The sequence below is a fragment of the Borostomias antarcticus genome (assembly GCF_949987555.1).
Source record: "Borostomias antarcticus genome assembly, chromosome: 13".
Lineage (NCBI taxonomy): Eukaryota > Metazoa > Chordata > Actinopteri > Stomiiformes > Stomiidae > Borostomias > Borostomias antarcticus.
Window position 1 is genome coordinate 6,633,929 of NC_140246.1, and position 15,000 is coordinate 6,648,928.

General features: G+C 51.9%; 2 protein-coding genes across 3 annotated transcripts in view; both read right to left on the reverse strand.

Annotated features, from left to right (window-relative positions):
• mpped1 (metallophosphoesterase domain containing 1) overlaps positions 1–15,000 on the reverse strand; it is a gene marked incomplete at its 3' end in the record, with an annotated part of 127,918 nt that overhangs the window by 50,282 nt on the left and 62,636 nt on the right. The gene's annotated exons all lie outside the window — the stretch shown is intronic.
• The window catches only part of scube1 (signal peptide, CUB domain, EGF-like 1), a gene marked incomplete at its 3' end in the record, with an annotated part of 70,884 nt that overhangs the window by 9,698 nt on the left and 46,186 nt on the right, over positions 1–15,000 (reverse strand). For both annotated transcript variants that reach the window (XM_084447932.1, XM_084447931.1), the window contains 2 exons: positions 11,271–11,387; positions 2,437–2,559 (listed from right to left, as the gene is read on the reverse strand). In XM_084447932.1, coding sequence (XP_084304058.1) covers positions 2,437–2,559; positions 11,271–11,387 — 240 coding nt within the window. The remainder of the gene's footprint in view (positions 1–2,436; positions 2,560–11,270; positions 11,388–15,000) is intronic.

Genomic DNA, 15,000 nt, shown 5'->3' on the forward strand with positions numbered 1-15,000 from the left:
GGTCAGTTTAGAGTAGGAAAAATTACAGCTACATGGAACATTTGTGTGTGTAATAAATTTGTGTTAATTTAATTTGTGTGTGTATTTCATGGCGTGTGTGTATTTCATGGTGACAGAGATCTGAGTGTCTTGATGGGCCTGGGGTAAACACATACTGGACGTCAGTCAGACCAGCGGTCACTGTAAACTCCGCGTGAGAGAAGCTCTGGTCACTAACCAAGACCTCTGGGTAGACTCCTCCAAGAAACGCTTTGCTCGAGCCAGTTCAGACATATGGCGTGAAGTTCTGTAAGTGATTGAGTGTGAGTAAGTGTGTGTGTTTCTGCGTGTGTCCATGTACAGTATGTGTGTGTGTGTGTGTGTGTGTGTGTGTGTGTGTGTATGCGTGTTTGGGTCTCAAAGGATGCCAGGTTAGTTGCGCACACACACACACAAGCTGACGGTCAGTTTAGAGTAGGAAAAATTACAGCTACATGGAGGAACATTTGTGTGTGTAATAAATTTGTGTTAATTTAATTTGTGTGTGTATTTCAGGACCAGGACCAAAACAGAGCAATGCAGGGCTTAACTAATCCAGCATTTCAATCTCACCTGCACTGTCTCAATATAAACATTGTCTAACCTGCAGAACCTCACAGAGTTCTTAAAGTAACAAGTGTTATGATGGAGTACGCTACTACGAGGAGGAAGGAAGCCGGCGGGCGACCTGGCTACTGGCTCCGCCCTCCAGGTGACTGTCTGTGTGACGGCCCAGAATAGCTTGCCCCGATTCCCCAAGAGGGACTAAGAGATGGCAGCGTTTGAGAAGTTACAAGAAAGTCTGCTTTTGACTTGGCCCATATCCTCGTATATAATCATCTCATCTGTGAGGTGAGACACACCTATTACTGGTGGTCCTGTTCACAATAACAGCCTGGTCCTCTGTCTTCCCTTGAAGCGCCGCAGTGTGTGTGTGTGTGTGTGTGTGTGTGTGTGTGTCTCTCTCTCTCTCTCTCTAAGTGCCAATCCTGGCATAGCGCTGCTCTTCACAGACATGCATGACCAGGAGCTATTTTCCCTGGAAGAACATGCTGGAATGGAAAGAATTAAAAAATTAAATAAATAAAAGTCGTCCCAGATCCCCTTGTGGAAAGTTTCCTTGTCATGATTCTATACACTGTTATTCTATGACTAAGCTTAATCAATTCACCCATCCAAGGTCAGGTGTTGACATCAAGGTTAGAGGCAGAGGCAAATGCTGATGAACCTTATATTACGTTAGGAAAACCAAACAAGACTTACAGTAAAAACCAGGATCTGTGAACATGTGTTCTATTCGCAATCATGATGATAAATCATATCATGTGGCTTGTAGGCATTTTAATAGTCTGAACCGCAGCTTGAGTGAACTACATTATCCAGGCATTGAGACAGAGACTAGCCACAGAGGTGGAAACAGAGACAGAGTTCAGGGGGGAGGGGGGGGGGGGTCGGACACACTCCCCCTCGGTAACCTCATTCCCTATAGTTCGAATGAGGAGAATTTATTTGTTTGTTTCTTATGAAGTGAATGCAATTCTTTTTTTTTTTTAAATTCTATTTATTTTGTATAAATTGTTGTGCCACTTAGTGGACGTGTATAATTAGCCTCACCTGTGTCTATTGTCTGTGAAATTGCCAATTCACACGCTGAAGAAAGGGTGTCTGAAAAAGGGCGTCGTGCCCAAAACGCCCGCGCGACAATTATAAAGTCAATTCAGAGCGCTGTCCTTGCCTTTCTTTCTCGCAAATGAAAGTTTAAAAATAGAAACATGAACGATAACACGGCTTGTCAGTAGACGGAACAGTTCGATGTGGGCGTCGGGGACGTGTTGGCGGGCCAGCGCGGGAGGGATGGACCCCCGCCACGATCGGGATGGGGAGCGGACAGACACACACGCACACACACACACGCACACACACACACTCTCAGGTAGCTGTTTGGTGTTTTCGGTTTGTGGACAACATCATTCCAGGGCGTTGTTGTTGATCTAGAAAGCTGTTGTGTTTGTGTGCGCTCCTGTCTCTCCTGCTCTGACTTGCAGGCAGGAATCCGCCCGGGTTCTCCAAACACACAACCGCAGTCTGCAGCGGAGGGGAACTCGGCGAGGCCGCTCAGTGGCAACAGCAGCGAGCCAATCGCTACATGCCGTTCCGAGCGATCGCAAGCGCCAGCGCCAGCGAACGGACGGCGATGCCAGCTCCGTCTTCTAACCAGCTTTGCTCCGGGTGCCGACGCCGTGATTGCGACGGACGTGCCAGGAGAGATCACGTCTCGCTTCGGATCTTGTGTTGACGGGTTCGCCTCCGAGGGGGGAGGGACCGCGCGGTGGTGCGGCGATTGACGGCTGTGCGGGACACGCTGACCTTGGCAGGTGCCACGCTGACCTTGGGCAGGTGCGTTCGTCTGACACTGACCTTGGCAGGTGCGTTCGTCGGTCAGCAGCTTGTGGCCCTTCTGGCAGCTGCACTCGAAGGAGCCGACTGTGTTCCGGCAGAAGTGGTCGCAGCCGCCATTGTTCTCCTGGCACTCGTCTATGTCTGGAGGGACGGAAGGATGGAGAGAGAGAGGGAGAGAGAGAGAGAGAGAGAGGGAGAGAGAGAGAGAGAGAGAGAGAGAGGGAGAGAGGGAGAGAGAGAGAAAGAGAGGTTGGTGAGATAGATATTATACAGTACAGTATATGGCCACACTGGGTCACTGTTTTTAGATATTCTCACACACATTTGAATACATTATTTAGGTCCGCATTTCACACACACACACACACACACACACACACACACACACACACACACACACACACACACACGTAAACACGCACACACACACACACACACGTACACGTGCACACACACATGTACACATGCACATACACGCACACACACACACACCCTGCTATGCTAGCCTCCATGGCTCCCTCTCACACACCACTCACTGCTGGGAAGGAGCTCTCCAGACAACAGGCCAATAAAAAAGCTTCACTAATGCGCTGGAAATCTATTCTAAGCTCCCATGAGGGTATTTATGGGCGCAGGGGACTTGCTGGAAGGGGGGGGGGGGTGTCAGGGGGGAGCTGTCGTCCACTGTTGTTTTTTGCCATAGGAACCAAACAGGAACTGGAAGTGGAGCAGACTTGTGTGCGTTTGTGTGTGTGTGTTTGTATGATGTAGTGTGTGTGTGTGTGTCTGATTTAATGTGTGTGTGTGTGTATGCTTTAGTGTGTGTGTGTGTGTGTGTGTGTGTGTGGCTTCCTCAGAGGTATCCTCAGCTACAGCTGCTGTCTGTGCTCATGACGCGCTCTTGTCCTGGAACGAGTGGGGCCTGGCTTCAAGCTAGTGGTCCGGACCAGGTGTGCAGGGCGATCTGGAGGACAGGTGGAAGCCCCCCCCCCCCCCCCCCTGCCGGGGGCCGTGCGGGCGGGGCCAACCTCAAGTCTGCTGGTGGATCCCGGTTTCACAAGCACCGTCCCAAGGACCCCCGATACCCTTCCTCTCCACTACAGTACAGAAGGTGAGAGAGGGAGAGAGAGAGAGAGAGAGAGAGAGAGAGAGAGAGAGGAGGGCCGAGGACAGAGGAGAGCAGAGGAGAGAAGAGGAGGGTAGAGGACAGAGGAGAAGTGGAGGAGGAGGAGGAGGACAAAGGCATGGCAGATTACATGGGCTAAGCCCTTTTTGATTGGTGCTCTAAGTGATGAAAACTGCGGGGGATTAGAGCCTAAGCCTTTGAGCCTGGGGGTAAGTCAAGCAAGACATCAGCAGGAGACTTGGCCTGGGGAGGAGAGGAGGAGAGAAGGAGAGGAGGAGAAGGAGAGGAGGAGAGAAGGAGAGGAGGAGGGGAGTAAAGGAGAGGGGAGGAGGACATGAGGGGGGAGGAGAGGAGATGGGGGGGAGTGAGGGAAAGGAGAGGAGGATGTCGGTGTTAGAGGAGAGGACAGGGAGGAGGAGAGGACGTAGATCGCGGGCTTTAGGGGAAGGACAAGACGCAGAAGGACGCAGAAGGACAAGAAAGGCGGAGGAAAGGGAGGAGGAGGAGGAGGAAGGGAACAAATGAGGTGGAGAGATGGAACAGGAGAAGAGGGAGGACACTCAGACGCTAAGCAGCTCCTGTCTGACCTTGGCGGCGGCGGTGGCGGCGGCGGGCCAGCACGTCCACGTGTGACTCCGCGCCAAGTCAGATCAGGGAGACGAAATCCCGCGAGGCGTGACGTGACGCAAATACGACGACGGCGCTCTTCCAGAAAGGTCAGGCTTGAATCCGCTCTCTTTCTCTCCTCTCTCACTCTCCCTCTCTCTCTCCCTCTTTTTCTCCCTCTCTCTCATTCCCTCCCTCCCTCTCTCTCTCTCTCTCCTACAGCAGCTACTGCATCCCCTCTGAGATGCACCGTAACGTCTAATACAGACGTTGGGTCTTCAGAGGAACGACCCTGCCGTTTCAGAGGAGATGGGGATCAAGTGGATCGGCCACCGGGGGATTCCCTCTGGACGGGCGGAGAACGTGATTCTGGGGCGACCTGGAGGACAGGTGGGGAACCGCCGAGCCGTCTGGACTGATGACATCATTTTGTAACCTCTCAAGAATTCTCTCTCTCTCTCTCTCTCTCTCTCTACCTATCTCTCTCACTGTCTGTACCTTATTATGCCCTCCCCCCCTCTCTCTCTCTCTCTCTACCTATCTCTCTCACTGTCTGTACCTTATTATGCCCCCCCCCTCTCTCTCTCTCTCTCTCTCTCTCACTCAGTTGTCCCAGCCCTTCCTTGAGTAGCTCAGATCCATCACGCCTGTCTCCTCAGTTCCGTTCCCCTGGTGTGTCGACAGCAGCGCTGATCTCTATCTGAGACAGGAGGGATGGCCCTGGGTCACGCGCGCACACACACACACACACACACACTCACACACACACACACACACACACGCACGCAGATACACACACACGCACGCAGATACACACACAGACACACAGATACACACACACACACAGATACATACATACACACACACAGACACACAGATACACACACATACACACACACACAAAGATACATACACACACACACAGACACACAGATACACACACACACAGATACAAACAGATACACACAGATGCACAAACACACACACACGCAGGGAAGTGACACTCTCTCTCTCTTTCTCTCTCTCTTTGTCACACACAAACCCAATTAGCAACCAAGCACCTCCAATGCCCTACCCTTATGAGGCTGCATTTATGTGAAAGACTTTGTGCCACCCCTGCCAGCCCAGAGAGACAGACAGAGAGAGAGACACACACAGAGAGAGAGAGACAGAGAGAGCAATACAGTTACTCACGGAGGAGTCTGAAAGCCACGAACGCTGGCAAAGCCACCACATCTCCCCATGCTTAATGGCCACTCCAGGGATGCCAGTGCCTAATAACCCACTATATAATTACCTTTAATGGACCTTAAGTAAGCTTTGAGCTTGAATAAATACATTAAACATCCACACATCTTGAAATGATAAAGACACGTGGGAGAGAGAGAGAGAGAGAGAGAGAGGGAGAGAGGGAGCGAGAGAGGGGATAGAGGGGGTGGGGGGTAGAGTGAGTCTATTGAGAGAAGAGTTAAGGAGAGATGGAGATGGAGGAACAGAGTGAGAATACTTTTTTTTAGAGGACTGCAATGGTCCATGAAAGAGAGAGCGAGAGAGAGAGAGAGAGAGAGAGAGAGGGGGGGGGGCGGTAAAGAGTGAGTCTATTGAGAGAAAAGAGTTAAGGAGAGATGGTGATGGAGGAACAGAGTGAGAAGACTATTTTAGAGGACTGCAATGGTCCATGAAAGAGAGAGAGAGAGAGAGAGAGAGAGAGAGGGCACACACACATCTGGGCTTCCAGGGACCAGCTGGTGGTTAGGACGCTTTAATGAGGGCACTGCTAATTAAGGCTCGCCTACACATGGTCATTAACAAGCATCACTGAGGGGACGGGGGGCAGTGGGATAGGAGGGGGAGGGTGTGAGGTCTCCCTCAATACCTCTCTTCCTCCACCTCTTCTTCGATCCGGTTTCACTCGATCTGTCTCTCTGTCTGTCTGTCTGTCTATCTCTCTCTCTGTCTCTCCCTGCCTGTCTGTCTGTCTGTCTGCCTGTCTCTCCCTTTGTCTGTCTGTCTGTCTGTCTGTCTGTCTGTCTGTCTGTCTGTCTGTCTGTCTGTCTATCTCTCCCTGTCGGCCTGTCTGTCTCTCCCTTTCTGTCTGTCTGTCTGTCCATCTGTCTGTCTGTCTGTCTCTCCCTGTCTGCCTGTCTGTCTGTCTATCTATCTGTCCTTGTTTCTCTCCTTGTCTCTCTCTGCTCTGTGGAGTAATCTTTCTCTGTGGTGTGACTGGAGAGTGGTAATCTGACAAACACACACACACACACACACACACACACACACACACACTCCAACGTCAATCAGCCTCACTAATGCCTCTCTGATCGAAGCTCCATCTGTGATCAATACTTTCTTCAGTATCGGCAGCCATTACTACACCATTACTATCTATGACTGCTGCCTGTCTGTCTATTACTGCTGCCTGTCTGTCTATTATTGCTGCCTGTCTGTCTATTACTGCTGCCTGTCTGTCTATTAATGTTGCCTGTCTGTCTGCCATTACTGTCTATGACTGCTGCCTGTCTGTCTGTCTGTCTGTCTGTCTGTCTGTCTGATGCGCCCCCCCTGGGTCAAGGGAAACAAACCCGTTGCCCCTCAGGCTCAGGGAAGCGTTGGCACCAGTGTTTGGAGAGAGAGAACCTGAGAGGTTCAGGTCCTGACTAACACCAGCCTCAGCTCAACCCAACACTGGTAATCACCCCGGCGGTGCAAACAAACAACCGCTTACATGACAGAAGTGAACCTTGACCCTTCACCTATGACCTTTGTAGGTCCAGGGAGGTCACACACCCGGGTCACCTGCCAGGCCACGGTCACATGAGACCGTGCGTCTGCCCGAGAGAGAGAGAGAGAGAGAGAGAGAGAGAGAGAGAGATAGAGATAGAGAGATGGACAGAACGCTCGACGCACAACAGCAAAACAATCAGAAAGGAGAGAAGAAAACGGAGGAAATAAAGGCCTTTTTGTCACCCAAAACTGAAAGGCCGAGGGGATCAGAAGCCCGGGGTCGGAGGAATGTGGACGCTCGCCGGCGGATCTCACCCCCTCTAGGCTCTCAAAAAAATAAAAAAAAATAAAAAATACTTTTACAAAATATTTACAGTAGAAAGCAATTAAATGGAATACATTTATGGAAACCCGAGCCTCTCCAAACACACGGGGCCGGCGGAGGAGGGGAGGACGGCGCTCGTCTAAGCCGCCCGGGCGGACGCCCCATCTGGGTCCGCGTGAACGCCGGGGCCCTCGATCCCACCGTGTATTTACCAGGGGTTTATCCTCCCCGGCCGCTGTTTGCTTTGTCGCTAAAGGTCCCCCCCCACCCCCTCACCCCCTCGCCCCCCCACCCCCTCGCCCCACCATCTCATAACAAAAGCTCAGACGGCTGCATGTGGGCTCAGGAGCAACATTTTGTTGATTTTTCAGCAGTGATCCTGGGGGGACGTCCGGCCCGGCGGAGTCATATGACATCACGGCGACGGCAGGGTTTTATTGTGTGGGGTGGGGGGGGGGGGGAGGAGAGTTCGTAAGCCGCTGCAAAACGTCGCAAATCGTTGTTTTTTTTTAAGCGTCTGCTAAATGAGCTGCTGTACAGAAGCTGTTTCCGCGATGGCGTGTGGGAGGGGTGTGTGTGCGAAGGGCTTCGTCTCCTGTCGTCTCTGCTGGTGAGTGAGCGGTCGCGCGGTTTCGAGGGGTACGGTGAGTGGGTTCGTACAGTACGGCGTGGAGGCAGAGAGCTTTGTGGGTGTGGGTGAATTTTAGGGTCAAACTGTTGCTGCTGCTCAGTCGCCTTCATGGTCGCATGCTACTGATCTCCTGCCCGCTGAATCAGTGCCATGGTCTTTCACTCTCTTGAGTGGTTGGGATTTGACTGGATTACCTGGATAGGTGTGTGCGTGTGTGTGTGTGTGTAGTGGGAGAGGAATGCAGGCTAGTGAGGACGTGTCTCAGGTACCCGTGCATGCAGCACACACACACACACACACACTGTACATGCACATGTTAATCAACTCAGACATATGTACATCATTCAGACATCTTAGACACACTCAAACACACGCACACAGACGCACACATACAATTTGTATGGTCTTGATAAGAGCATTGTATTGCAATTTTGCATGAAGGGCCCTATATAACTCAAATCTGATTTGATTTGATACATGCACAATTTAATCCACTCCGACATACGAATACAACTCAAAACAAGATGTTTTAGACACACGCAAACAGAAGCATGCGCGCACACACACACGCACACGCACATAAACACACACACACACGTGCGCGCACATGCACATAACTCATCCACCTTCTGACAGGTACCTTCTAATCAAACATCTGGAAACTGTTCACAATCACTTTTTTCTCTCTCCACCTCTCTCTCTCTTTCTCTATCTTTTCCCCTCTCTCTCTCTCTCTCTCTCTCTCCGTCCACACGAGAGCCCAGTGATAGAACGCCTCCTGTGTTGGCGCGTCTGTCATCGGTAGTGGGCGGGCCCACTCGTCTGTCAGTGCAGATGAAAGGGGGTTTATCAGACTCTGGGGATTTAAACATGCCCTAAATAGTTTATATTGAAATGATTATGTTAGGAGAGCAGGACGGGGCATGTGCGGTACCAGAGGGTCTGGCACACGCACAGCAGGGTGCACACACACACACACACACACACACACACACACACACACACACAAAGCCACACACACAGAGCCACACACATACACGCACGTGCAACCACACAAACACAGAGCCACACACACACACACACATGCAAGCACACACACACACACACACACACAAACACACACAGGACAGAGACAGAGAAGGCTATGCCCACCTCAGTCAAACAGGAGAAGGACATTAGACCTCCTCACAGCATAGTACTTAACCTAACCACTAACCACTAGCTTCAGAAAGCCACTAAACGCCAACCAGTCTACGCACCACAATGTAACACTACCCACAATGAGCTGTGGCGTTGTGTAAGGCCAAAAGTGTGGGAGTGTGTATGGAGGATGTGAATGTGTGTGTGTAATGTGTGTACACCAGCATGCTTGTTTGTATGTGAGCTTACCTATGTGTGTGTGTGTGCGTGTCTGTCTGTGTGCATATGTAGTGTGTACACGTCTATCCATGTGTACATGTGCTGTATGTGTGTGTGTGTGTGCATGCGCGCGCGTGTCTACCTGTGTGTGTCTGTGTGTGTGCGTGTGAGAGTGCGTATGGCGTTTTCTGTCTCTCTGTCTCTCTCCCAGCCGACGTGGGCCAGGTGATGGACAGTGATAGATCGGCTGCCGTCTGCGTCTCTCAGCCCACATCAGGCCCCATCAGGCTGGATTTATGGAGCCCGGGGGCTCAGTCGCCTCAGCCAAATTATCTGGGCGGGACGCTGCCGGACCGCGGCCCTATCCATCTCCCACACTCGGCTAGCCCAGATGGGCTGTCATAAATGCTGGGCTGTCACAGAGCCACAAATCACCGACGGACAGACACAGGGGTGGGTTGGGGGGCGGGGGGGGGGTTCCTACAAGCCGCCTGGGTGAACTTGACATTGGAGGAGCGGCAGACGAGGCACGCAGGCAAGACGGAGACATGCGGACGCAGGCAGGGAGACGGCGGAGACAGGCTGACAGGCTGACGGACAGACAAAAAGACAGACAGGCAGACAGACCGCTATTAGTCTGCATAGCAGCAGTTGGATTACAACTGAGATGAATGGCAAAAAACTGTTGACACTTCAATTTTTCATGTCACTATCTGGCTTAGGGTCAACATAGTACCTCTTTAACACAGTGGGTGTCCTTGGGTAAAGGGAGGATTTTACCCTGAGCACAGTGGGATAGCTGATGTGCCCGGCCGACATATCTTTCATTATCAACGCACATGTGGGACACACTGTACAGTATGAACTGGTGAGAGACTCCTGACAGCTCAGGCAATGCGTTTCTCTCATGTGCAGCCAGGTGGCACTCTCTCAGTGTGTGTGTGTGTGTGTGTGTGTGTGTGTGAGAGAGAGAGACAGTGGTAGGGGTGCAGGCCAGCGTGGGCCTCACTGTTCAAACAGCTCAAAGTTTGCCGACGCTCCCCCGACCTACCGGCCACAGACAGTCCCGGTTCCAGCATTTCACACACCTACCCGCCACATTCTCAAACTGCCTGACACAAGACTCACACACACGCACGCACACACACACTCACACGCACGCACCCACAGGCGTACAGTCTTACAGAACTCAAAGACGCCCAGACGTACTGTACAGTTCCACCGACGGTTCGCGTGACCTCCACCTCGTCGCCGCCCCCCCCCACCCCCCCCCCCCCCCCTCCTGAACATGTCCGTGACGTGCGGTTCGAAAATCTCACGCTGCGCCCTTCTGCTCGGTCCCCCCCTGTGGAAAGGGTTAGTGCCGAGGGAGAACACGGGTTCAAATCCCCCCCAACGGAAGCACCTGACTACAGAGGCGGTGGGCACCTCGATAGTCCCTGGCCTTCGCCTCTCTCTGAAACCAGCACAGGGTGGGGAAGGCCAATACCTCAGCGGATTGAGGTACACTCACGGCTCAGCCTGTTGATGTGTGTTGACGTGCCCGGTCCACTGTTGCGTCAAGGAAACAGTCCTAGCTAGAACACCTCTGCTCTGCGTTGTCCATTCAGGAGGGGGGGGGGTGGGGGAGGTGGGGGATCATCGGGTGAACCAGCAACATGTTTGTTTACAAACTAAACTCATCCGGTTTTGCGGGGTTTCAGTGAGCTGGCACGGCCGCGGACCACCACCCTCGTTGACGTCACCGAGGGAATTGGAAACGTCTGGCGGTCGGGATCAACAACGACCACACGGCGGTGGCGGACCGTGGCGGCGGCGTTGACCTTGGCTCCCGATCACTCAGAGAGCTCTCATACCAGGCTCACATACCACAGGCCGTCTCCGTCAGAGGCCTCGGTCAACAACAACAACGACAACAACAACAACAAGCCTCCGGCCTCCGACTGTGAGGCTGAACACGCACGTTAACTGTCGTTCAACCTGAAGCCCTCCGGCAGGATGGTGAACGTCTGAGATTCAAGAGTGCAATATAATCACATGAGCATTAACACATGTACATTGGACACACACACACACACACTAACCTTTGCAGGTCTTGCCGTCGGGCTGCAGGGTGAAGCCCACGGGACAGCTACAGCGCACTCCGGTGGCTGTGTCCTTGCACGTCCGGTCGCACCCGCCGTTGTTCACCGCACAGGTTTCTGGGTAAAGACATATATATATATATACGCCGGGGGAAAGAGAGAGAGGGAGAGAGGGAGACAGATAGAGAGAGAGAGACAGAGAGAGGAAGGGCAGGGAGGGGAGGCCCATTAGCCCACTGACCGTTATGCAAACCTGAAAGAGCAGTGTGTGTTTATACCAAGAGAAAGACGACAGACAGGGAGGATGAGCTGGGTGGAGAAAAGGTTACATGCACAGAGGGAATACACAAACACACACACACACACACACACACACACACACACACACACACACTAGGAACACATGTCCTGGGTGTTTGTAGCATTTTCAACACACTCAGTCGAGGTCGTTTTCACAAAAACATGAAGACTCATCATGACATTTGGTTATACTGGTACAGTGACAGACTGAGAGAGTGTACACAAAGAGTTCAGAGACAGTTAAGAACATTCTGGATTCTCTCTTGAGGATAACGGATCAAATTAAGCACAGAAGACCCAATCACAGTTTTTTTTTTTTTTTTTACAATAAAACCAAAAACAGACATGAACATTTCTCTGACGAAGGGGAAGGACATTAAGAGGCAAAGGTAGACCCTGTTTCTAAAAATGACAAGAAAACATTAAGGTCAAAAATGTAACCGAGGGTTAGGGTAAGTAAAGAGAAAACTACACTCTAAAAACGAAGTTAGTACAAGATGGAGTCGGCCTGGAACAGTACCGAGAGCCAGGGAGTTTATTTTTGCCCTGAGAAATATGTTCTTGTAGGTAAACACTGATAAGGTTTGCTCCGACTTGTGAATATTGCCTGAGCTAATCCCAGAGCAAACATCTGCAAATGGCAACTGGATCTCACCTGCGCGGCCCAATGTTGCTCCAGTAAAGCCAGGCTCACCAATAGGCTTCCAGTTCTACTGAGCTGGGTGAAACCTGACAACGACTTGGTGTTTTTAGAAAGGTCAAACTGACATATTAAAGCAACTACGAGGAGTTTTTGACTGGCTATAAAACAGTCTCATTTTAATACCAATGCCTCTACATTACCTACATTGACAAATGCGGCCATCAGTGAGAAGATTGGCTGTTTTTATTCTATAGACAACCTCTCGGCTCATTTATTTACCTTGTTTCTAGTAATCCTTATAAGTAGCGTCTTTTCGCTGGCTTCTCTTGCTAGGCAAGAGATCTTTACGACAGGAAGCGGTGGTGCTCATGGGAAATGCAGTCGTCTCTCCGGGAAAACACTACCGCTTTTGTCCACAGGTGCCGCTAAAATCAGCACAAACTGAAAAAGTCCTCGTAGCTGCTTTAACAGATTGCCTCAAGTTTGTTTTATTTATTCTTCCAGAGAAAAATCTCCTCTGTTTTTTGTGGACGCAGACATGTGTGCGCTAATCCGAGTCTGTGTCCACTTCTCCAGTGCCTCCTCACTGCTAATTAAAATGCAAAGAGGTTTCCGCACCAGGGCGTGAGCGCGGAGGATGCAGGATAAGCACTCTCAGAGCAGCTACCGTGTCCGTCTCTAAAGGTCATTATTAGCATAATGTTGTTTGGAGAAGCAGCGGCATGGACCGCGCCTCGCTGTCAACTGGCGGGAGCCAATATGGATGGGCGGTTGCTTGTTTCAAAAGAAGGGGCTGGTGTGCACACGGTGAGAACCAAAATGGCTGCCGGTTTATAACAATGACAAACTTTAAGACTGAGGGGCTATTAAGGGGAAAGAAACTAGAATCTGCCGGATCCCCCATGGGGTTATTATGAATCTGCTGGATCCCCCATGGGATTATTATGAATCTGATGGATCTCCCATGAGATTATTATGAATCTGATGGATCTCCCATGGGATTATTATGAATCTGATGGATCCCCCATGGGGTTGTTATGAATCTGCTGGATCTCCCATGGGATTATTATGAATCTGCTGGATCTCCCATGGGATTATTATGAATCAGCTGGATCCCCCATGGGGTTGTTATGGTGTTTCTTAAATCAACTCGGGAAGGAAGAGAACGGGGGGACAGAGGAAGGAGGTTGGGAGGAGAGGAGGAATACTCCATCATCCAGGCAGCTCGTCTGATAGGTGCTCTAGGGTACGACAGACCCCTGCCCACTGCATGTGTGTGTACTTTGTGTGTGTGTGTGTGTACTGTGTGTGTGTGCATAATGTGTGTGTGTGTGTGTACGGGGGTGTTTATGGGTTAGGGTGATTTATACTGAGTGTGGTGGGCCCTATCATTAGCCCTGGGTGAGTACCGTCCTGCTGGGAGCCCCTCCCCCAACGCCACGCCCCCCCCCACCCCCCACCCCCTCCCCCACCGCCACGCCCAGTCCCCCAGGCCGGACCCGGCGCAGGAACACAGACACGCCGACACAACACACACGGTCTGATTGATGTGCTGGACATGCGGGGGCACACACACACACACACACACACACACATACACACACACACACACACACACCGCCTCCTCTCCTGCATATTTCTGTCCCCTCCCCTTCACCCCTCTTCACTATTCCACTGCTCACCTACACCCCCTTCTCCATCCCTGAGATACCTGGCCTGCACACACACACACACACACACACACACACACACACACACACACACACACACACACACACACACACACACACACAGCTGTCCTCTCTTTCTCTCTCTCTCTCTGGGTGGCTGTCTTCTCTTTAGGTCTGACAGAGGAGCGGAGAGACAGGCAGACAGACAGACAGACAGACAGACAGACAGACATACAGACATACAGACAGACAGACAGACAGACAGACAGACAGACAGACGGACGGACAGACAGACAGACAGACAGACAGACAGACAGACAGACAGACAGACGGACGGACGGACGGACAGACAGACAGACAGACAGACAGACAGACAGACAGACAGACAGACAGACAGACGGACGGACGGACGGACGGACGGACAGACAAATGGACCGACAGATGGACAGGCACACAGACAGACGAACGGACAGACAGACAGCGGGGTACACACACATCCCTCCCACCTCCCACACAGAGCCGCTGACCAGTCCAACCGGCCCGGGACGGTAGGCAGAGGGAGGACACACGTCCTATTGATTAGCGGTGGGCGGAGGGGAGGGGAGGGGAGGAGGGGGGGGGGGGGGGGCTTTAGCCAGACGGAGGAGCGCGCGGCGCAAGGTCGTCTTTCAGCCGGGACTAACGAGATCCGGCCTTCTCTCAGCAACGAGGCACCTGAGGCAGCTGTCGGCGCATCTCCGGTTTGCAATCACGCGATCCGCGCACACACACACACGCACACACACTGACACAAAGACACACACACATACACACACACGCGCTGACACACAGACGTACACACACAAACGGACACACGCACACAGACACGCACGCGTGCTGACACACAAACATACACACACGCACACAAACGAACACACGCACACAGACACACGCGTGCTGACACAAACATACACACACGCACACAAACGAACACACGCACACAGACACACGCGTGCTGACACAAACATACACACACGCACACAAACGAACATACACACACAGACACACACACACACAAACATAAACACACACAGACACACACATGCACGGACACACAAACATACACACACAGACATAC